This window comes from Mandrillus leucophaeus, unplaced genomic scaffold, assembly GCF_000951045.1.
Source record: "Mandrillus leucophaeus isolate KB7577 unplaced genomic scaffold, Mleu.le_1.0 Scaffold1541, whole genome shotgun sequence".
NCBI lineage: Eukaryota > Metazoa > Chordata > Mammalia > Primates > Cercopithecidae > Mandrillus > Mandrillus leucophaeus.
In genome coordinates, this window is record NW_012101523.1 from 261,880 (window position 1) to 284,102 (window position 22,223).

At 40.9% G+C, this 22,223-nt stretch overlaps 1 protein-coding gene across 1 annotated transcript in view; it reads left to right on the forward strand.

The window, feature by feature from the left end:
- Window positions 1-22,223, forward strand: part of ADAMTSL3 (ADAMTS-like 3) — a 289,568-nt gene that overhangs the window by 250,586 nt on the left and 16,759 nt on the right. Inside the window, exons 22-24 of the mRNA XM_011975396.1 lie at window positions 14,206-14,388; window positions 16,052-16,168; window positions 21,035-21,218. Of these exons, the coding sequence (XP_011830786.1) occupies window positions 14,206-14,388; window positions 16,052-16,168; window positions 21,035-21,218 (484 nt within the window). The remainder of the gene's footprint in view (window positions 1-14,205; window positions 14,389-16,051; window positions 16,169-21,034; window positions 21,219-22,223) is intronic.

Consider the following 22,223-nt stretch of genomic DNA (forward strand, 5'->3'; position numbering starts at 1 on the left):
TTGTGGTACAGCAGGATTATGTGGTTAAATTCCTAAACATGGTCTCATTGCTCTGACAATTATTTTCCCCTATAAACTGCTAGTTTATATTATATGGGGTGGAATTAGATGGTAGTGAGTCATATACCTCTTTCAGTGATAAATCCCTTTGGCAAAAAAAAAAAAAAAAAAAAAAAAAAAAAAAAACTCTCTCTCCAGAAAAATGTATTTACCCACCGATTTTTGCATATACTTTTCAGAAGACTTAAAAAGAAATCTAAGATTATCTGCTTGCTCTTGTTTTATGAACTGGACATTTTGGTGCTTTTGACTATATTCTAAATTAAAATGAATTTATTTTCCCTGATCTGTGGTTTTTGAAATATATCCTCTCTTCTATGCTGTTATCTCTTTTAAAAACTCATGCAATCTTTGAAATAGCTAAAATTGTCATCTTAAAATGTATGTTTAAAATGTCTTTCCCTACTCAAAAAGGCTCCCCCTTCCCCTTTTTTCCTACCTCTGTCTATGATACAGAAATCTTCCCACTATCCTCCTGTCAACCCTATATTCAGTCAAACAGCCAATCATGGTTGGAAATTCCATCCATCTTTTCTTCCCTTCAACGAGCATTCACTAAGCATTTACTAAGCCCAATCTAGTTCCTTAGCATGCAGAGATGAATACAATCTGGTTTCTGCAGCTATGTAGACAAAGGAATTATGATATGATGTCATAAATGCAAAAATAGAAGTGTTTGTAAAGTGTATCAGACACATTAAAGAGAGACTAATTAAGGCTTCTAACTAAGGAGTCAGAAAAGGTTTATAAAAAAGATGAATTGCAACCAGCCTACTTGTAACGAAAAGGAAGGGCATTTTAATCAAAACAGCATATATGCAAAAGCATAGAAACATGAAAGCACCCTGCTTACTTGCAACATCACAAGCAGATCTGTGTGACTTAAAGCAGAGGATGTGAAGGGGAGTGGGAAGAGGTGGGTTTGGAAGTGTAAGTGTGGACCAGAATGTGAAGGACTTTAATGTCATGCTGAAACTGATGGACTTCATTTTATTAGCAGAGAGGAGATAAGAAACGTTTTAAGCAGGGTAATGGTGTGAACCAATCTGTATTTCAATATGGATGAAAAATTAGAGGAGAAAGAAACTGCAGAAAGCCATAAATTGAATGCAACTAGATTGCATCAATTGTCATTGATTGGATTATTGGACCCCAAAAAGCCTGCCAGCCACTCAAGATATTAAACTGACATTGCATGTATCTGATTTATCCAGGAGTGAGCAGACATATCTGGCATTTAGCAATCGATGTGTCATTAATTGAGGGTATGGGACACAGGTGTCCTGAGGCTAGGGTGTTGGCAAGTAGTCATGCATGAAGGGCAGCCATATTGCAAAGAGCTGAGGAGTATGTGCTAATAGGCAGCATGTCAGTAAATAACATGTTGGAAAACCATCAAAGCTCATCATCAAAAATAATAACTTGTGTTGGCTTCAACAGCGTACAAAGTGGATATTATCTTTGTTTTGCAGATAAGGAAGCAGACTCAGATACACACAGTTACTTGTCTTTGTTTGTATATCTAATGAGTGTGTATGCCAAGATTTAAACCCAATTCTGTGTGACTCCAAAGGAGCTAGACAGAGAATGAAACTCTGTGTTTGAGACAGCAGAATAGGCACCATGCAGGAGGTCTGACCAGAGGGAAAACTGTCAAAGCGAGGCGTAAGGCAGAACCTAGGAAGTGCTGCAGCCTGGTGATGGGGTGTCATCAGCTTAGGGGTGGGCAACAGGCTCAACCTCCAGGGCCCACCCTCACCTGGAGGACTGCCCCATGGTATGAGATCTAGGGAGAGTACACTGGGAGCCTGGCCTCTTGCGGGCCACAAGATGCCAGCCAGTATCAGGCCAAAGGTCAGCCCATTGTGCTCAGCCAGGCATATGATGGAAGCCTCACCACCTTGACACATGCTTCTACCATCACTGCAGCAGTGGGAAAGAATGTGGCAAATTATGCACTGTCTGGTAGTGACTATGGACTCCCTCACCTCACCCTTAATATTCTTGCCCTGACTCTCTTTGGACTTGTATTTGGATTATTGATTTAGCAGATTTAAAAGACTCATTTATAAAACAATTATCTGCTCTTTAAAGATTCACTGAAGCTCTATTTTGAGTGCTTCTTGAAAAAAATTATTTTCTTTGCATCTTTTATCAATTTCTCATGTGGTGAAAACATGGATCTGTATACAATCAAGAAGTAGAAAGAAATCTAGAATAAGGTAGCTGGATATACAATATGAAAAAACAGGAGGGGCTCTTCAAACACCTATCAAATTTCAGACTTCTTGCAAAAAATCTTGTGCTTGGGCTTGTGGGTCTACATGTCTTGAGTGACACCATGTCTTGAAGCATTCACGTACAGCCTTGGTGGTCCAGCCCTATTGTTACAACACTGCTTTCATCCCCAACATCTATACCCCACCCCTGTCTTCAGTGCCACCAGTACATTTCTCTGTCCTGAAAACTCCGCAGACACTCAGCCCCATGTTAGTATTTACCCTATCACATAGTAACAACAGACTGACCCATAGGCCCCATGTACTGTCATCATGTAGTTCCACATTGTGTGCCCACCCATTCCCTGTCCTCCAGACAACCACGCACCTTTCTTCCATGCAGTGGCATGATCATAGCTCACTGTAGCCTCAAACTCCTGTGCTCAAGCGATCCTCCTGCCTTAGCCCCTTGAGACTACAGCCATGTACCACCACACCTGACTTAATTTTTTTTTCTTGTAGAGACAGAGGTCTCACTGTGCTGCCAAGGCTGGTTTAGAACTCCTGGCCTCAAGCAACCCTCCCACCTCAGCCTCCCAAAGTGCTGAGATTACAGGTGGGAGCCACAGTGCCTGGCTTGCCATTGTTTCTTGGTTACCATATTTCTGATATTAAGACTCACTTAGCTCCCCTGAGTTTTTAACATTAATAAAATGGTCCTGGCTTGGTCCTGTTGAGCCTGTAAGATGGTGCACTAAACACCTACACAATCCACAGGGCAGGAGCCTTGTATCTTCCTCTGCTCTTGGACTGAAGCTCTTTCCTCGGTGATCTTTTGAAGTCCAGGCTTCTAAAGAAATGAGTTGCTTCAATTCCATGCGTCTCTGAGTGGCGCCTCCTGGCTGGCCTGTGTTCCCTTGGCTCCTCGTATTGGTGTCAGGGCAGGAGCCAGAGTGGCTAGTCTGGAGTTTCCCAAACCTGCATGAGATTTGATAGCAATTGGGAGGCTTTTCATACCAAGCAGTAAAAGTGAAGGATTTTGAATGCCCTATACCACTCAAATCTACTTATACTACAAGAAATGCCTTTGCTTGCTCTCTGCCCTCCAGGACTCTCTGCTTTTGGCTGTGTGTGCTGAGACCCCCAGGCAGCAGCAGAGAGCATAGGACAACTGTGCAGCATGGAACAGCATCCATTATAAAACACGGAACCGTCAGAAGCCCCTGAATGACCCACTACTTCATTCCGGCTACTATGATCTAACTATGCCTTCACAGCAAGACAGAGGCCCACAGCACCCATACAGGGTGGGGACTGAGGGAAAGGGAATTTTGTTGGAATTCAACCCCCAGAAATAAGAAAGCATGCAAGCTTCTGAGTACAGTCTGAGAAAACCATGCAGGACCTTGTTAATGGAAGGAAAACACTCCTTTATGGGAAGAGCCCCATAGGACCTGTGTAGAATTTTGGAATCTCTAGTAACATCCCAACTTACTTAACCCTGTTTTTTTTCTTTTCATTCATTTATTTTCCCTAGTTATTAATTCAATACCCAGTTATTCATTTTGATGACTGATGCATACTACAGTCAGGTCATTTTATTATTATGGTTAATGTCAGGCCTGTACACCACAACATCTCCCCAGCCCTGCCCTGAGAGATTCTGATTTAATTCATCGGTAGTATGTCCTGAGAACCAAGGATTTTTAAAGTTTCCCCAGAAGATTCTAATGTGCAGCCAAGGTTAAGAACCACTGATTTAGCCAGTAAATGGGGCAAAGAGGTCCCTGGAAATTATCTCAAATATCCTCTCAAAATGAGAGACTCTTCCTCAGGAATTAGTGGGTAACCAGAGGTCAACTAGAACCAGGAGTAAACCAGCAGTGAACCAGGAGTGAGTAATCACAAGTAAACTCAAACTAGGAGTGAACCAGGAGTGGGTAACTGGGAGTGAACTAGAAGTGGGAGCTAAATGGTAGAACCCAGGTCCATGCTCTGGGCTCATTCTGAAGGTAGAATCAGGCATGCCAACAATTGATGTCTCAGTGTTCAGAGGTTCACACAGGGGAAATGAGCTGTCAATGTCCAAGAGGATCAAGGAAATGATTTTGAGATGGGTCTTTAAGAATGTGGAGAAATGTTCCAGGTGGTGAAAGGGAATAGCAATTGATCTGCAGTGGAGAGAACAGCACATAGAAAATAGCCTTACAGCCAGTGTGGTGTGTTTGGAGAATGGTGCAGTTCGCGGGCTGGAGGATAGCTGTTCTTAGCAGTGACTCCCCTAAATTGAAAAGGCTTTTGTGCTTTTCTCCTCCAAGAACAGGAAAAGTTATAGAGCTAGGAAAACTGACTCTTACTCCCTACCATTCCTGAGGAGAAAAGACCCCCTAGAAATAGAGTGAGAGGTGCAGCTCAGAAGAACCAAAGGCAAGAGTCAGTGGTTTGAGGAAAGAGGAAATGGAGTCCTGGGGAATCAACACAGTCTTGAGATGTCACCCCAAGACACCAGCAGCCCACACGTAGTCCTCTGGGGTTTACTGGTGACAGCAGTGGAACCCACTTGGAGATTTTGGTGCAAATACCAACTGGCTAATAGCTATTTGTTCATCTACATCCCAATGTTATATTGACAGATTACCAGAATTGCTGATTATCAGGAAGGGCCTCACGAATGTCCATGGTTCTCCCTTTTGAGCTGTTGTTTAGGAGTTCTTCCTATCCCCTTTACTGGAATCAGTAGTTTACACCACTTGCATAGCTCCAGCATGTATCACTATGCTTGATTTGCACCAACTCTTAACTTTCTTCTTCTTCAAGGAACTACTGAAAGTTTTTGGTTTTGATATAATAATTTTCACTGGCACTTTCTAGCCTGTAAATAAGACCCTGGAGGACAGTATCCAGCAGTGAACCATGCAGTGCTCATGAGATATGTCTGGTGGAGTTAGAGAACTGCCCAGGCTCACACAAAGCAGAAGCCCAGAGTACGTGAGAGATCAGGATGACCACGCCAGGAAGAGGACTTGTTGACACCCTCCTCCATGTCAGAAAAACACAGTTCAAAAACCTTTAGGGAAGGACTTTTAATGATGGAGTTGGGGATAGATACTTTGACCCAGATGATTTCTAAATCCTCAAAAATCAAATTGATTGGGGAACAGATTATGTCAACCTAAACATGAGTTTACTAGAGAAAAGAAAGTACTGAAACAGCTGTTCAAAAGAATTCTGTAAATAGTAAAAGCCATAGCCCTATATTTGGAGACAGTTCTGGATATGGCATCAATGATGGATAGTCCATTGTATCCAAAAAGCATACATAACACATTTTTCAAAAAGAACAAAAGGGTATGCAGTTAACTCAGAAGAGGAATGTTCCTTACAAAATTTACTATGCTGCACAGATTGGCCCTGCAGTTAAGAAGAGTGCATTCATTATTCTAGCAGTTTTGAGATACTTTCTCTGACATTGAACCCTTGAACTCCTATTTATTTCTTTCATTTATTAGTGATGACTCCTTTTGTCTAACCTGTGTTTGATTTGTCTTTTATAAATTGGCAACATCATTTCTTCATGATCCCCAGAGGTAACTGATGGTAGCTTAAGTCTTCATTTGTCATACATGAAAAAGTAATGCAGAATTCTGAGTGAGTTTTGAGTAGCTGGAAGAAACAAACAGATGAGCAAAAACATTTAGATGTAATATATATTTATTTAAAAATCCAGCATTTCAGGGCAGTCTGAATAGGTCAGAGATTTTACAGTGTGAAATATTTCATGAGCCTTTCAAGGATGAAGGAAATTTGTTTTTAAACACTGACTAGTTTAAAGACACCCCCGAGGTGCAAACTTTTTGCAACACATGTTTCACAGCCCCTCCGGCTCTGAACTTTTTTCACAACATTTGTCTTCCAAAACAATTTCAGCATTGTGGAAACAGAATGTTGAATATTTCAGAGCTGCAAGTCTTGGGGGAAATAGCCTGTCTTTAAGGTTAGATAAATAAGTTTAAACTATTTCTGACATTTTATAGCTGTTGCAACAGAGCAAATGTGTTATTTTGAAAGACCATAAATAACAGTGGTACGAAGAAATCTGCCTGAATTTCCTCTGGCCTGTTCAGTTAGTTGAAAATGTTTACACGTGTAACGATGCTTCTAGGTGCTGAATAGGCCTGTGGGGTAGGAGAGGGAGTTGGAGTTCACTCTGGGACTTACAGTGTTTGAGGCGCCTGTGGGACATGATGTGCCAATGGGAGATGTCCAGGAGTCTTGAATTCAAGGGAGAGATTAAGATTGGATAGGTAGATGTGGGAGTTTTCAGCATAGGAATTATCATTATATTTCCCAAAGTAGATGGAATGGCCCCTGGGACAGTGCGTAGTGAGAAGGACTTGGTCCTGCACTCTGGTGTGGTCCCATGCTCTTCATTTCAAACTTCCTATTTCTGACATTTTCTTTTGGAATGTAACTTTGTCAGTTTGTTCTGAGAAACTTGTGCTGGCATGGTTGTTTGGCCATCTTGGTTATTTTCATACCTTAGTTTTTAGTCTAGACTCCCATGGTTACAGGGAACAGAGAACCACCTCGAACTGGCTTAAGAAAAAATGGAGAAACTATTGGCTAATAAAACTGAAAAGTCCTGGAGTGTAGACAATCTGGACACAATTTTAGACACATCTGGATTCAGGAATTTAAATGATTTAATCAAGGATCCACCCCTTAGCCAGGCACAATGGTGCATACCTATAATTCCAGCTATTCAGGAGGCTGAGATGGGAGGATCCCTTGAGCCCGGAAGTTTGAGGCTTCCGTATGCTATGATCAAGTCTGTGAATAGTCACTGCACTCCAGCCCAGTGAGACCCCATCACTAAAAAAAATAAAAATCCATCTCTCTCTGGCTCTGTTTTTTTTCTGTGTTTTGAGGTGGTTGGTGGGCAAGGGTTGAGGGAAGACCATGTATGTTAGCAGATGATAAGACATCATAAGCAGTTTATTTTTTGTTCTAAGTGAGATGGAAGCCATTAGAGGATTCTAAGCAAAGGAATGTCATGATCTGAGCTACCTTTTAGAAGAAACACTATGGCTACTGTGTTGAAAATAGACTGTAAAAAATCAGAGAGTAAAAGGAAGGCAAGAGTGGAAATAGGGAGATGAGATAAGAATTCCAGGTGAGCAAAGCCATCCCTAAATTCCCTGCCCTGGACTCCACTTCCCTCTCCAGCTATTGTGTCAGTTCCTGATTTCCATTTATAGCAAAGTGCCTCCAGAGTAGCTTATGCTTGTTGTCTTCAATTTCATTTCTCTTCATTCTCTTGAATCCACTCCAACCAAACATTCTCCATACCATTACCTTCATAGCTATTGTTAGGATAGGGTCACCAACAGCTTACCATGTAAGTGTGAATTGCTAACTTCAGTGGTCAGGTGTTTTTTTTGTTTTGTTTTGTTTTGTTTTGTTTTTGTTTTTGTTTTTGTTTTCTTTTGTTTTGTTTTTGAGACAGATTCTCACTCTGTTGCCCAGGCTGGAGTACAGTGGTGTGATCTTGGCTCACTGCAACCTCCACCTCCCAGGTTCAAGCGATTCTCCTGCCTCAGCCTCCCGAGAAGCCAGGATTACAGGTGCACACCACCACGACCGGCTAAATGTTTTTTGTATTTTTAGTAGAGACAGGGTTTCGCCATGTTGCCCAGGCTGGCCTCAAACTCCTGACCGCAGGTGATCTGCCTGCCTCAGCCTTCCAAACTGCTGAGATTACAGGTGTGAGCCACCACACCAGGCCCCGTGGTGAGTTCTTAGGCCTTACCTTACTTGCTCATTTGACTACAATAGCATTGGACAATTATTACTCCCTCCTTCTCTGCTTCTAGGAAACCACTCTGTTTTCTACCTACCGTAGTGTCTGTTCCTTTGTAGCTTCCTTTGTGCCACCTCTTGTCCCTGATCTCTAAGTTGAACTACCCCAGGCCTTAGTCCTCAGACGTTTTTTCTTCTCTATGTATACTCTCTCCCTATTGATCCCATACATGCACAAGGACTCAAATATGACATCTATATGCTGGAAACTGTTAAATTTATATTTTCAGCACAGACCTTTTCCCTAAGCTCTAGATTAACATATCCACATGCCTGCTCAGCATCTCTCCATGGATATGTAATAGTTATTTCAAAACTAACATGTCCAAAACTGCTCTCCTGAGTTCTGCTCCCAAACTGGCGTCTCTCATAGTGTCCCTCATCTCAGTGAATGACAATGCAGTTATTTAATTTGCTTGAGCTACAAATCCTGGAGTCATTTTTGACTTGCTTTCCTCTCTCACACTGCCCCAACCCCATCAAATTTTGTCTGCTCTACCTTCACAGTAGGCCCAGAATCTGATCATTTCTTACCACCTTCATTGCTACTACACTGGTCCAAGTCACCATCATCTCTAGGCTGGATTATTTTGACAGGTTCCTCACTGATCTCCCTGCCTCTGCCCTTGCCGCCTGCAATCAACACAGCCGTCAAAGCAGTCCTTTAGAAACACAAGTCAGCTCATCCCATTCTTCAAAACCTGTGGAATAGAAACCAAAGCCTTACAATGACCTATCAGGCTGCCTGAGCTCTATGACCTGAGCCCCACCTGCCACTTCTCTGACCTTGTCACCTACTGTTCTCTCCCTGGCTCACATTCCTGCAGCCATATGCTCTTTTATTTTCCTCCAAAATTGGAGGAATGTGTCCTGGACCAGTCTGATGAAGCCTGTGGTACTACTTCTGAAATAATATTTTCAAAAGTATAAAACAAAATATACTGCATTTAAAGAAAACCAATTATAATCAAAATATAGGTATCAAAATATTAATAAGCCAAATATGTGATCGAATAATGTATTTACTTCATTATTAATGCATCATATTAAAAATCTAGCATTAGGTACAATAGTTACCATATTTTTGAAGTAGTGTTGGCATAAAAAAATATTTTGAGAGATCTGGTCACACTTGTAATGTGATACGAAAATATCTGTGACTTCCATTGTTGAGAGAGTTAAAGACACTGCTACCTTAGTCTGTGACTTACATTCATAATCGATAGAAGTGCTACATTTCAGCTAGAGTTGATGAAAAGGTCACTGACTCCTGAATCCTATCTATGGATCCACGTGAGGCTCACGGTCCCCAGGTTAAGAACCCTGCTTCAGGGCCAAGGTGCTTGCTGTTCCCTCTGCCGGAAATGCTCTCCCTGGAGATCTCCACACAGCTTGTTTAACCTGGCTGAAGGCCTCTGGTAAACCTTGTTTCAATGTAGAATTGACAACACCGCTTACAAGCTTCTTACCGAGGAGGAATAATGAATAAGCCAATGTATTTGAAATTGTTTAGGGTCTTTCACTGTAAGAGGCTTTATGTCTTGAGAAAACCTCACTCATTAATTTGGACTAATTGTAAGAGGCAAGTCTGAATTAATAAACATCCCTGAATTGTAAAATGCTTTCAAGTCTATGAATGGCTTTTAAAAATGTTCAGTCATTTAAGCGAGAATTACTTAGGGCCTTAAAGGAAACCACTTTAATTTATAAATATTGATTTATACTCATATTAACAATTGTGTATATGTTGTGGAGGCCAGTGAAGTAAGATTTTTTCTCTTTCTAACTAATATAACCCTTCTGTAAATTACCATAGATTCCAAAATAATAGTATCTGAGTTTCTGAGGATTTTGCCATACAGTCAGCGCTTTATTATCTTTGCTACTTGGAAGAGAGCATTGGCACGAGTAACCAAAAAAGTCATGCTGATGTATCTTTGGGATAGAATACGGTTTTCTTCTAGTAAATGCATTCCCTAGTTTATTCATTTATGCATTCAACAAACATTCACACATCTAATCTTTGCCAGGCCTGTACTCATGATCTACTGAGGAGAACTGAGATTAATGCAGTAATAATGCTATAAAAGAGAGCGAATAATAAGAGTGAATTAAATAATATACGAAAGAGTAGATGGATGAATGAATGAATTGATCTCACAGATATCTTAGAGCTAAAAGAGACCCCAAGAGAAAATTTAACAAGAAGTTAAATCAGAGACATGTTTCTGGGCTCTATTATTAACTTTTTATAAGTTGGGGATAGGTGATGCAGATAATACATTCAATCAAAAAACAAGACACTATACCATGAAAAGTCTGACTTCTGCTCCTGTTCCCATACTTTCCCACATCTGCACAATATGTTCCTCCTTGCAGATATCTTCCCTATTTTTCTCTCCAGTCTACATGAGGTACAGCTTCTGTGCTCCAGTGGCATCCAGTATTTTACCTTTATTGCATGCACTTATCCTCTTATCTCTTTGTATTGCAGTTGGCTTTTTTGATGCATGGGCCCACTCTAGATTAAGGTCCGTGAGGAACTTAGTTCATCATTATATCCTTAGCATTGCCACAGAGTCTCATATAGAATAAGCACTCAAATACACATTTTTCAAGTGAATGAAATAATGGCAATAGTTGTATTGCATTGCAAAACATAAGATACATAGCCAAAGCTGTACTCAGAATAAAATTAATAGCTTTAAATGATTTACTTTAAAATAAGCAAATTAAATGTTAACCTCAAAGAATTTTCTTGTAGGCTAGAAATAGAAGGAAATTTGTGTACCAAAAAAAAGTATCATGCATAAGAAAGAAACATTAGTAATATTTCCATTAAAGTTGGAAACAAGACAAATATACCTGCTGTCTTAGACCACTGGGGCTGCTATAAGAAAAATGCTACAGACTGAGTGGCTTATAAACAACAGAAAATTTATTTCTCACAGTTCTGGAGGATGGGAAGTCCAAGATTAAGCTTTTCATGTTGAAGGAGGTCCAAGATCAAGATGGGGGTGGGGAGGGACACAAATATTCAGTCTTACATACCTGCTATAGTGGTTATTATTCAGCATCGTTCTGGAGACACTTACTAATACAATAAGACAAGAAAAAGAAATCAGAAGTATACATATTGGAATGGAAGAGGAAATTGTCATTATGTGCAAATGATATAATTATTTACCTTAAAAAAGATAAGAAAATCAATTAGAAAAACTATTCAAAATAATAATAAAGTTCAGTAAGATGACTAGAAACAAGGTAAATATGCAGATGTGTATAGCTTTCCTAAGTGTTGGCAATAAACAACTACAAAATACATTTTTAAAAATCTTGTTTACTGCAACAACAAAAAACTATAATGTGCATAGGAATAAATATATTAAGAAATGTATAACATCTACCTATATTGTGGTTAAGAAAGGTTCTGAATCAAATTTTACTGGTATAAATCTCAGATCCAATGTTTAATAGCTGTGACCTTTCGAAAGCTTAAACTTTCTGTATGCATATATGTGTAGAAGAAAATACTAAAAAAGATATATGCACATGTGATTAGCATCCCTTCTGCTATTTAGGGCCAGCCTAGTTTTTATAACAAAATTTAAAACAAATCTCTCAGTGTATTAGTTTTCTATTGCTGCTGTAACAAATTAACACAAACTTAGAGACTTAAAACAATACCCATATATCATCTCACCGATGTAGTGTAGGTCATCTTGGCACAGAATAGCTGAACTCAGTGTTCCACTTAGAGTATCTAAGGCCAAGACCAAGGTGGTTGCATGGCTGCATTCCTTTCTGGAGGCTCTGGGAATAAATCTGCTTCCAAGCTTCTACAGGTTATTGGCTGAATCCCTTATTATTTTAGAACTGAAGTCCCCATTTGCTTGATAGCTGTCAGCTGAAGGCCACTCTCAGCTTTTAGAGGCCACCTGCACGCCCCAGCTCAGGAACATTTTATCTTTAAAACTAGCAGTGGTGGGTCATGTTGCTCTCACACTTTGAATCTCTCTGAATTCCTCCTCTGCCTCATCTCTCCTATTTTCTCTTTCTCCATATGTCCCTGATAGCTTCTATCCTTCTCTTCTGATTTTAAGGACTTACAGAATTACAATGGGCCCACCCAGATATCTCCCCATTTTGTGGCTGGCTGATTAGTAACCTTAATTACATCTGCAAATTCCCTTCACACCAGTGCCTAGATTGATATTTATTGAGTAACCAAAGGATGATAATCTTGCGGCAATGTCTTTAGAATTCTGCCTACCATACTTGAATCATACAAAGCCACAGGATTAAGGACAAAAAGTCCCAAGGGCAACCATCTCAGTCTCCAATTTTTAAAACTTCAAATAGTATATCTGAACATAATGAAGTTCCTACTCTTCTTTCAGATTCCTTTCACAGATGCCACAGTTGAAATCTAAAGTGCTTTGTCCAGGGCTACGGAACTAATAACTATTGAGAATGAGAACAAAGCCTCACCTCAACCCAGCCAAGATAGTGCTCTTTCCCCTATGCATTTCCACCTCCTCTTTGAATAGAAATTTAGTGTTTTTTTCACCTTGAGTTTTCAGGCAATACCTCAGTGCCAATATCAGTCTTGGGTTTCTACAAGTAAATTTAAGCATTTCTAGATCATCAGTTTCCTCTAAAGCCACACAATGACTTCCTTAAGAGACTTGAATATTCAGCTTGATGTAATGGACAGAACTGGACCTGAAGTCAAAAGGCTTACCAGGTTCCTCAATTGTGAGATACAGCTGGCAATGACTGCCTCCCAAGAAATAGGAATAACTCTGAGAATTCAAGTGTCACCATGTTCATGGAGCATGCGTTTTGCCTACTGTAAGGTATGTTGCACATGTCATGACAATAGTGGTGGCATCTTTTTTTTTTAAGTCAGAAAACCATGCCATTTCTTCTCCATTCTCACTAGCCAGAGCACTGCAAGAGGAGAAAACATCCCCCAAAACAGTTGTCCAGAGCAATCTTGGCATCATCTGAAGCTATTCCAGCTCTTAAGAACCAGATGAAGTCAGGTGCAGTGGGAGGCTGAGGTGGGGGATCGCTTGAGCACAGGAGTTCGAGACCACCCTGGGGAATATGGTGAAATCCTGTCTTTACAAAAATTACAGAAACTAGCTGGGTGTGATGGCTTGCACCTGTAGTCCCAGCTACTTGGAGGTTGAGGAAGAGAGGGTCGCTTGAGCCCAGGAGGTTGCAGTGAGCCAAGATTGTGCCACTGCATTCTAGCCTAGGTGACAGAGGGAGCCTCCATCTCAAAAAAAAAAAAGAAAGAAAGAAAGAAGAAGAACCAAATGAAATTTCTCAGTTCCTCTGAATCTTAAATTCCACAGCCCAGCAAAATGCTAAGACTTCTTAAGACTTGGGAAAAGAAGTTCTTTCAATTCCTCATGTTCCCGTCTGTGTCCAGGCTCCTGCAAGGTTGCTTACAGTCCCTGCATCTCACTGCATTGACCCAGAATTGAAACTCAGCACTTACTTTTGCTCCTTGAAGTTATCCTCTTTTACAAAGAATTAATGAACTCTGTTTCCCTGGATGTTATATATTCTTCCTGAGGGAGGAATGTTTCATTGCATATGAACAGCAAACAACTTAAAGACCTCTAGGAGATATTTATGTTTTCCAAAGACTTCCTTGTGACAACCAACCCTTGGGAATTTCTCACTCTGTCTCTGCCTCCACATTCCTCCAGCTTCACCAACTCCTTCGTTCCAACCACACTCCCACTACCCTACCCACCTTCAAAATTCTCTCCCTTCCCAATACAGAGCAATCTCACTCTCCTTGGCTTCCATTCCATAACTTACATGTGTAAACCAGTCACATGCTCCGTAGACCGAAGCTCTTTGCTTTAAGAGGATCCTCCACCTGCCATAGAGTAGCTATAGAAATAGAAATAGCCATTTTTCCTATTATATATAATTAAACCCATATGCTGACTTATGGTCAAAACAGTGAATGGTATTTGTCAAGTGGTTCTGTGGCCCTGTTCTTAAAGGAATTGCCTTTGTTATATTTGTTTTTGTTCCAAAGGTGTCCCTCAGCCTAATATAACTTGGTTGAAGAGAGGAGGATCTCTGAGTGGCAATGTTTCCTTGCTTTTCAATGGATCCCTATTGTTGCAGAATGTTTCCCTTGAAAATGAAGGAACCTATGTCTGCACAGCCACCAATGCTCTTGGAAAGGCAGTGGCAACATCTGTACTCCACTTGCTGGGTAAGTGTCAAATTCTTATTGCTCCTTAACTGCCTCCTATAATATGCACAAAGTAGGCCCCGCTTTTGTTGATTTTGGAGTTGAGGAGTGAACAAGATAGACATCAGATGGTTTTAACCGTTGCTACCACTGCCTGCTTAAAAACGAGCACTAAATTCTAACACCCTATTTTACCACCCCGTATCCCCAGCACCTAACACAGATGTTAGTGTTTTGTGTGTGTGTGTGATTTTTTTTTTTAAATGGAGTCTCGCTCTGTCGCCAGGCTGGAGTGCAGTGGCACAATCTTGGCTCACTGCAACCTCTGCCTCCTGGGTTCAAGTGATTCTCCTGCCTCAGCCTCCAGAGTAGCTGGGACTACAGGCACACACCACCATGCCCAGCTAATTTTTGTGTTTTTAGTAGAGATGGGATTTCACCATGTTGGCCAGGATGGTCTCAATATCTTGACCTTGTGATCTGCCTGCCTCGGCCTCCCAAAGTGCTGGGGTTACAGGCGTGAGCCACCGCACCCAGCCAGATGTTAGTGTTAAGTAATGGTTTTATGAAGGAATGAAATTGAACCGTTGGCAGAATTGGTATTAGAGTATAGAATCCATTGCTAAACCAAGAGGAGAAAACATGAAAGAGATTTCTCCATAGCTTTCCTTGTGGGCAGTTAGAGGAGCCCAGAGATATAAAGAGATGGGGGGTGCCAATACAGGGAGTTGGAATAGATGTCATGCACAAAGCATTTTGATGCACATTAATTCTTGTGATACTTATGATAGCACAGTGTTGTGGGTGGTATTTTTTAATCTCATTATATTTATGAGGAACCTTGGGATCATAAAGAGTTTGGACTAATGCCCAAATATGTAGTCTGCTCTTTTGGTGCTCTTCCTGCTACCCTTCATGGACTCTTAGTACTGACAAAGGCAGTGGTGTGCCACCATGTGGCTCTTTCCAAAAAGCCTCTGTGATCTTCTAAAATCTTGGAATGGAAGAGTTGCAACAGATTGGCTAGGCTAACCCTGTCTGGTTCTTGAATGATTTCTCCGTGCTCCCTGAGAAACCCCAGCCTTGTTTCTTTCTTCTGCCCATTTCCACTCATGAATCTGCATGCTTGTCTCACTCCTACCTGGCATACTTCTTCTTGCAGGAATCCCCTCAAACCAAGCAGCTCATGACTTTGGTAACTTGATGGAGGGATCAAATCACAGCATTCCTCCACCATCTTCTGCTCTTATGCGCAAGCTTCACAACCTTCCTAAAAGCCCATACTCCTCACCATGCAAGCCTAGGGAACAATGCCCATTCTCTTGCTCCCAGCATTCCTCTTGGAGAGGCAAAGCTCTATCCAACCAATCTGCTTCCTCCAGTCCCTTTTGGAATTCTGTTGAATACATTTTTTTCATCTTGCAATTTAGGCTAGAAACCCTGGAAACATGCAGAGATGCCATATGCTAGCACAGTGAGTAACTCTAACTAAACTCCTATAACACCCCACACATCCATACTCACACACACCTTCCAGACCTGTGATCATGAGCTTGAGTATCCAGGAGCACAGTATTATTATAGAGGACTCATTTCCTAGTAGCTGTCTTTAAGAACACCCAAGCTGGACCAATAATTAGACAATGCCTAACTGGTAAAAAGTGCTACTTTTTTTTCTTCTCAGAACGAAGATGGCCAGAGAGTAAAATCGTATTTCCCCAAGGACATAAAAAGTACGTTCTCCAGGCAACCAACACTAGAACCAACAGCAATGACCCAACAGGAGAACCCCTGCCTCAAGGTCTGGGATTTTGACCTTTTCAGATTTGCTATGTGTGAGGCATGTGTAAGGAAAAGGATTTAGCTAAAAGACCATCTGTGTTTTTCACTTTGCAATATGTAAAATTATTTCTAGGCAATTGGCCAGCCTTTCTCTTGACCCTCAGTCTTTGGTGGTTCAACTTATTCTTTCCATATTGAAACACTTTTTAGAAAAATCCACTCCTGAGGAAGCCCACAGAGCTCGTATCTCAAATGTGTACCATTATTTGTGACAATATAGATATTGATTTCCAGTTTCAACACTATTGCCAATTTGGTAAATATTAATAGATATTAATAGTCTGCTATGAGTATTGGAATTGATTTTTTCATTGTTCTTTTTTCAAGACATAGTTTTCCATACACACCAACTTTGTTATGCATCAGTGCTTAATCAGGAGAACCTAATCTAAGTATTACAAGCTTGTAAAACTCTGCAGAAGGCCAAGGGATCAAGGTAGAGTTAAGAAAATCAGAAATGCTAGAATCACAGGAAGCCGTTACTGATCATCTCAACTCTTTGTAGCTCAAATATGGGTAAATCGCAGGACACAAAGAAACTCCTTTTTTTTTTTTTTTTTGAGACGGAATCTCGCTCTGTCACCCAGGCTAGAGTCCAGTAGCACAATCTCGGCTCACCGCAAGCTCCACCTCCCGGGTTCACGCTATTCTCCTGCCTCAGCCTCCCAAGTACCTGGGACTACAGGTGCCTGCCACCACACCCAGCTAATTTTTTGTACTTTTAGTGAAGACAGGATTTCACGGTGTTAGCCAGGATGATCTCAATCTCCTGACCTCATGATCCGCCTGCGTCAGCCTCCCAAAGTGCTGGGATTATAGGTGTGAGCCACTGCGCCTGGCCACAAAGAAACTCCTTTTAAACCTCATGTTGTACTCTGTCTATTATACAGGAACAATAATGGCCATGTCATTTTCACCTTTTAAATCTTGAGCAGTGCCTCTCATTTGCATAGTGTGTAATGCAGAATGTAACTACAGGTAGGGATTTTAAGACATGTAGTTTCTAGGCTTTCACTTCCTGAGATGCAAGAGAGAGCACAGAAGGGGAAAACAGTGTTGAGCTGCCAGTCAGCAATCCATCACGTTACTTATGACATCATTCTCTTATGGTATTTGTATATTTCTTCTCCTCTTTTAGACATACTACTAACATTGTTGTATACCCAAATATCCATTCATTGGACTTTCAACAAATGTTTTCCCAGTGCTTACTCTTCCCAGGTCTGGGGATGCAGAGATGACCTCCTCCTTGAGAAGCTCACAGTCTGAAGAGGGAGGCAGTCACGTTAACAGATACTGTAAAGCACTGTGACAGGTTCCATAATAAAAAGATGACCAAAGTACAATGGTAGCGCCGAGGAAGGGGCCCTACCTCTCTCTAGAGAAGACAACTGAGTTTTCATGTAGGTCATGATGTTTGCTCTGGGAAGAGGAAGGAGGAAATTCCAGTCAGAGAAACCATGGTGTGTTGCATGTGGCATGGACATGAAGATCAAAAGAACTGCCTAAAATAAATTAATGAAAAACAAAAAGGATATGTGTGAGGCTGAAGCTATTGGTGAAGGTGAAGCCTTTGGAATAGTCAAACTCTTGGTTTATTGGAACTACCTGCATTGTTCTGCCACCTCCTACACGCACACACACAAACATATGCCCAAATATACAACCACACACATACACATTGTGGAATGTCCCAGCCCTTCAAAGGATCCTAAGCTTAGCATTTCAGAGACTCCTTTATTAATTCAACGAATATTGGTTGCATGGCTAATATTTCACATACCCTGTCCTAGTGTTGAACAGGGTAATGTTTGTGGTCTTGACATTCCAGTAGGAGGGATGCATAAGAAACCAGTAAACAAATAAATATTTAAGATATTTCTCAGTGGTAAGGGCTATGAGATACACAGTGAAGGGAGGAAGCCACTTTAGTGAAGACAATCAGGATGGGCCTTCTAAGAGGTTATATTTGAGCCCATGCCTAAAGGATGAGGTGAAACCATTTGTGCAGAAAAATAAGAAAGAAGCAAAGACCATAAAATTGGAATAAGGTTAATGTGGCCTCAGAATGGCAGTAAGATTCATGTGACTAGGATACAGTTGAGGGAGAGGGAGAGGGATATGAGATGAGGTTGGAGAGTGGCTGAGGACCAAATCGTTCAGAGCTTTGAGGTCCAAGGTAAAGACTCAAGAGTTTACTCCTAAACCATGGGAGGTCATTGAGGAGTCTTATATGGGAGTGATATGGCATGATCTGCTTTTCAAATGCATTTGTGTCAAAAAGCACTAAGTAGAAAACAAAAAAAAATTATCAAATTGGACTGACTACATCAAAATTTTAAAGATCTGCTTATCAAAGACACCAGTAAGAATAATGAATACATAAGCCATAAACTGGGAAAAATATTGGCAGAACATATGTCTGAAGAACTTATATCTAGAATATATAAAGAACTTCTACAAGTTAACAATGAATATCCCTCACCCCCACCCCCTACACACACACACACAGTGGGCAACAGGCTTGAACAGGCACTTCACAAAAGATGATATATAGATGGCATCAGGGAAATGGAAATTAAAACCTTAGTGACATACAATTTCATACCCAGCAGAGTAGCTAAAAACAAAAAGACTGACAATGCCAAATTAATTGGCAAGAATGTGAAGCAACTGAAACTCTCATGCATTGCTTAGTGTGTAAAATGTTTAGACCACCTTGGAAAAAGCTCCTAAAAAAGTTAAGCACGCACCTACCCTCAACCTAGCAGTTTCACTCACAGGTATTTACCTGGTAAAAAAAGTGTTCACAAAAAGCTCTGTTCAAGAGTGTTCAACTTATTGATAATAGTCATTGACAAGAGAATAGATTAAAAACTATGGTGTATTTATACAATGGGAACATTATTCAGCAATAGAAAAAAATGAAATGAACTACTGACATGCACAATGATATAAGTGAGTCTCAAAAACATTATGCTAAGCAATGTAAGAAACCAAAGGCTGGGCGTGGTGGCTCACACCTGTAATCCCAGCACTTTGGGAGGTCGAAGCCAGTGGGTCACGAGGTCAGGGATTTGAGACCATCCTGGCTAACATGATGAAACCCTATCTCTACTGAAAATACAAAAATTAGCCGGGCGCAGTGGTGCATACCTGTAATTCCAGCTTCTCAGGAGGCTGAGGCAGGAGAATCGCTTGAACCTGGAGAGGCAGAGGCTCACTGAGCCGAGATCACGGCACTGCACTCTAGCCTGGGTGACCGGGTGAGACTCCATCTCAAAAAAACAAAAAGAAAAAAATAAAACCAAATACACAAGAGTACATATTATGTGAAGTTCAAGAGTAAGTAAAACTAATGTATAGATAGAAGTGGACGAGTTGCTGCCTAAGAGGGGAGAGCAATTGGTTGGAAAGAGGCAAGAGGGGGATGATGAAAATATTACATACCTTGCTTTGGATCATGATTATATAAGTGCTTACAATTGTGAAACCTTGTAAAACTGCACACCTAAGATCTGATCACTTTATTGTATATGAATTATACCTCAATAAAAAAAACACACATTTTAAAAGAAATGCACATGTCCTGCCTTGAACTGCCAAGGTATCTTTGTGAAATGTGGCGTAACAGTCAGACATACTTGGGATCCAGTCTAGCAAACAAGTGACAGACCTTGGGCAAGTTACTTCGTTTCATTCAGTTTCTGCCTCTGCAAATAAAAATATCAACTTCACAAGATGATCTTGAAAATTAAATGAAAAATTGATTATAAAGTGTCTAACTCAGTACCTGTCACCTGGGAGGTTCTCAGTAAACGTATCTACTTTGAAAAAATTATTTTTAAATAAACTGTAATCCTGAGTGTCCAACTAAAAATATATTTTACATTTTTGCTTTGCAAATGTTGCCATGTGCAATTTAAAACGAACTTCAAAAATTAGAAGGAAAAACTTGAAAACAAGTGAGAGAGATGTGAGAGAGCCTGTGGACACAGGCTATGTGAGAGAGCCTGTGGACACAGCTGGTAGCTATCAATTACTTGCAATTATTACAGGAAAATCTGGCACCTTCTGTGATCACACACAAATCCATCATCATCATGTCCTACCTCATCTTTTGCTGAGTGTCAGCAGGGAAGGGAAAGGCTGTTTGGAATAGGGACTAAAATTTTTAAAAAGCTGGGATTACTGGAGGTGGTCAGCTTCTACTCTTATAAAGGAAACTTCTATGTTTATCTCTTCAGATGTCTCTGTGACAAATTGTTTATGCAGTTACAGAATCAATCTGAAGTTTAGATTAAGCATTAATGGAAAAATAAGAACAGAACTCAAATGCATCTTTAACCTTACTGCTTAATCCCTAGTCCCTGTTCCTCCTGCTAAATCATCTTTCGTTTCTCTGCCTGATCCACTTTTGAGAAATTGAACCCATTAGGGCGTCCCCTAGAGAGGCCCTCCTGTCTTGTCCTGTTGGCTGTGGTTAGAGAATGCTGAGGAGGCAGCCCACTGCTGAGAGTGCCTTCTCTCTCTCTGGGATTTTTCTGGCAGACCCAACTGGCTGATGATAGTCCCTCTCCAGGCTGTGATCCAAGGACCCCATTCTGGCCGCCATTCTCACCAGTTATTACAGTAAATTAGTTGAGGGAAAATAAGATTTAGAGGACTCCCTTGCACTATGAGATGGCTTTCTCTCCATATGCTACTTAAAGAACCAGACTTAAAGAACCGAAAAACATCTCATGGTGGTTTTTGGCTGTGTCCTCTCCAGCTCATCATCATTTCCCTTTTGGGGCTGTCATGATATTTTGTTTTCTTTCTGCAGAGCCTTTTTGGGAGCCTGGTAACTGGTCACATTGTTCTGCCACCTGTGGTCATTTGGGAACCCGTATTCAGAGACCCCAGTGTGTGATGGCCAATGGGCAGGAAGTGAGTGAGGCCTTGTGTGATCACCTCCAGAAGCCACTGGCTGGGTTTCAGCCCTGTAACATCCGGGACTGCCCAGCAAGGTAAGTGAAGTCACTCTTCGTATCTCACCAACACCAAGTTTTTGTTTGTTTTGAAAGGTGCAGTTATTTGGATATAATAATTCAATAGTTAAGAATTTTTTTATCACTTACTGTATACTAGGCATCCTGCTAAGTGCTTTACATGGATCACAATGGCCTGGGAGGTATATGTTGTTAATTTCCTGTTTCATAGATGGGGAAACTCCCCTAGGCCATACAGTTATTAGGACCAGAATTCAAACTGCGATAGTCTGAGTTTAGAGCCCCTGCTCTCAATCACTACCCAGATCTACTTCCTGCACACACAGTCCTATCAGTTCCTTAAGACTTTAGTGAGGCTAATTTCTTGGGTTTACTTAGGTGATAATTCAGTGGGCCAGAATCACCAGAGGCACTAGTTAAAAACACAGTTCTCTAGATGTGACTTCTGGAGGTGAAACCGTTAATAAGCTTTCTAAGCAATAGATGATACAAATTAGTAATTTTTAAATGTACAAAATCCAGTGCATGGTCTCCAGCAAACATACTCCATCCCCAGTATTTCAGATCTTTATGACTACATCCTAGACTCCCCTCTTTCTCTCACTTCCATCTATTCTTATCCATTTCCACTGTTACCACTAAAATCCAAGCCATAATTGTTTCTTACATGGACTGCTCCAGGAGTCTCCTGGTTCTCATCTCCCTCCCTGGAGTACTCTGTCCACTCTCTAAGAATACAGATATTTGAAACAAATTCATCATGATGGTTCTCTGCTTACAACCCTTCACATTTCTCTTAGGACAAATGCCAAAATTCCCAGCACTGGGGTTGTGACTATCTTGTACATCTTTTTATCTCATGTTTGAAATAGTGCCTAACAATAGTAGGTGCTCAGTAGATATTTGCTGACTGACTGAGTAAATGAGTGGAGGAATTGAACTCCCTTCATATTTGGGCCTTGGGCTGTCTCTTTTATCACTTGTCTCTCCCACACTGGTTATTTGATCTCCTTCCATGCTGGT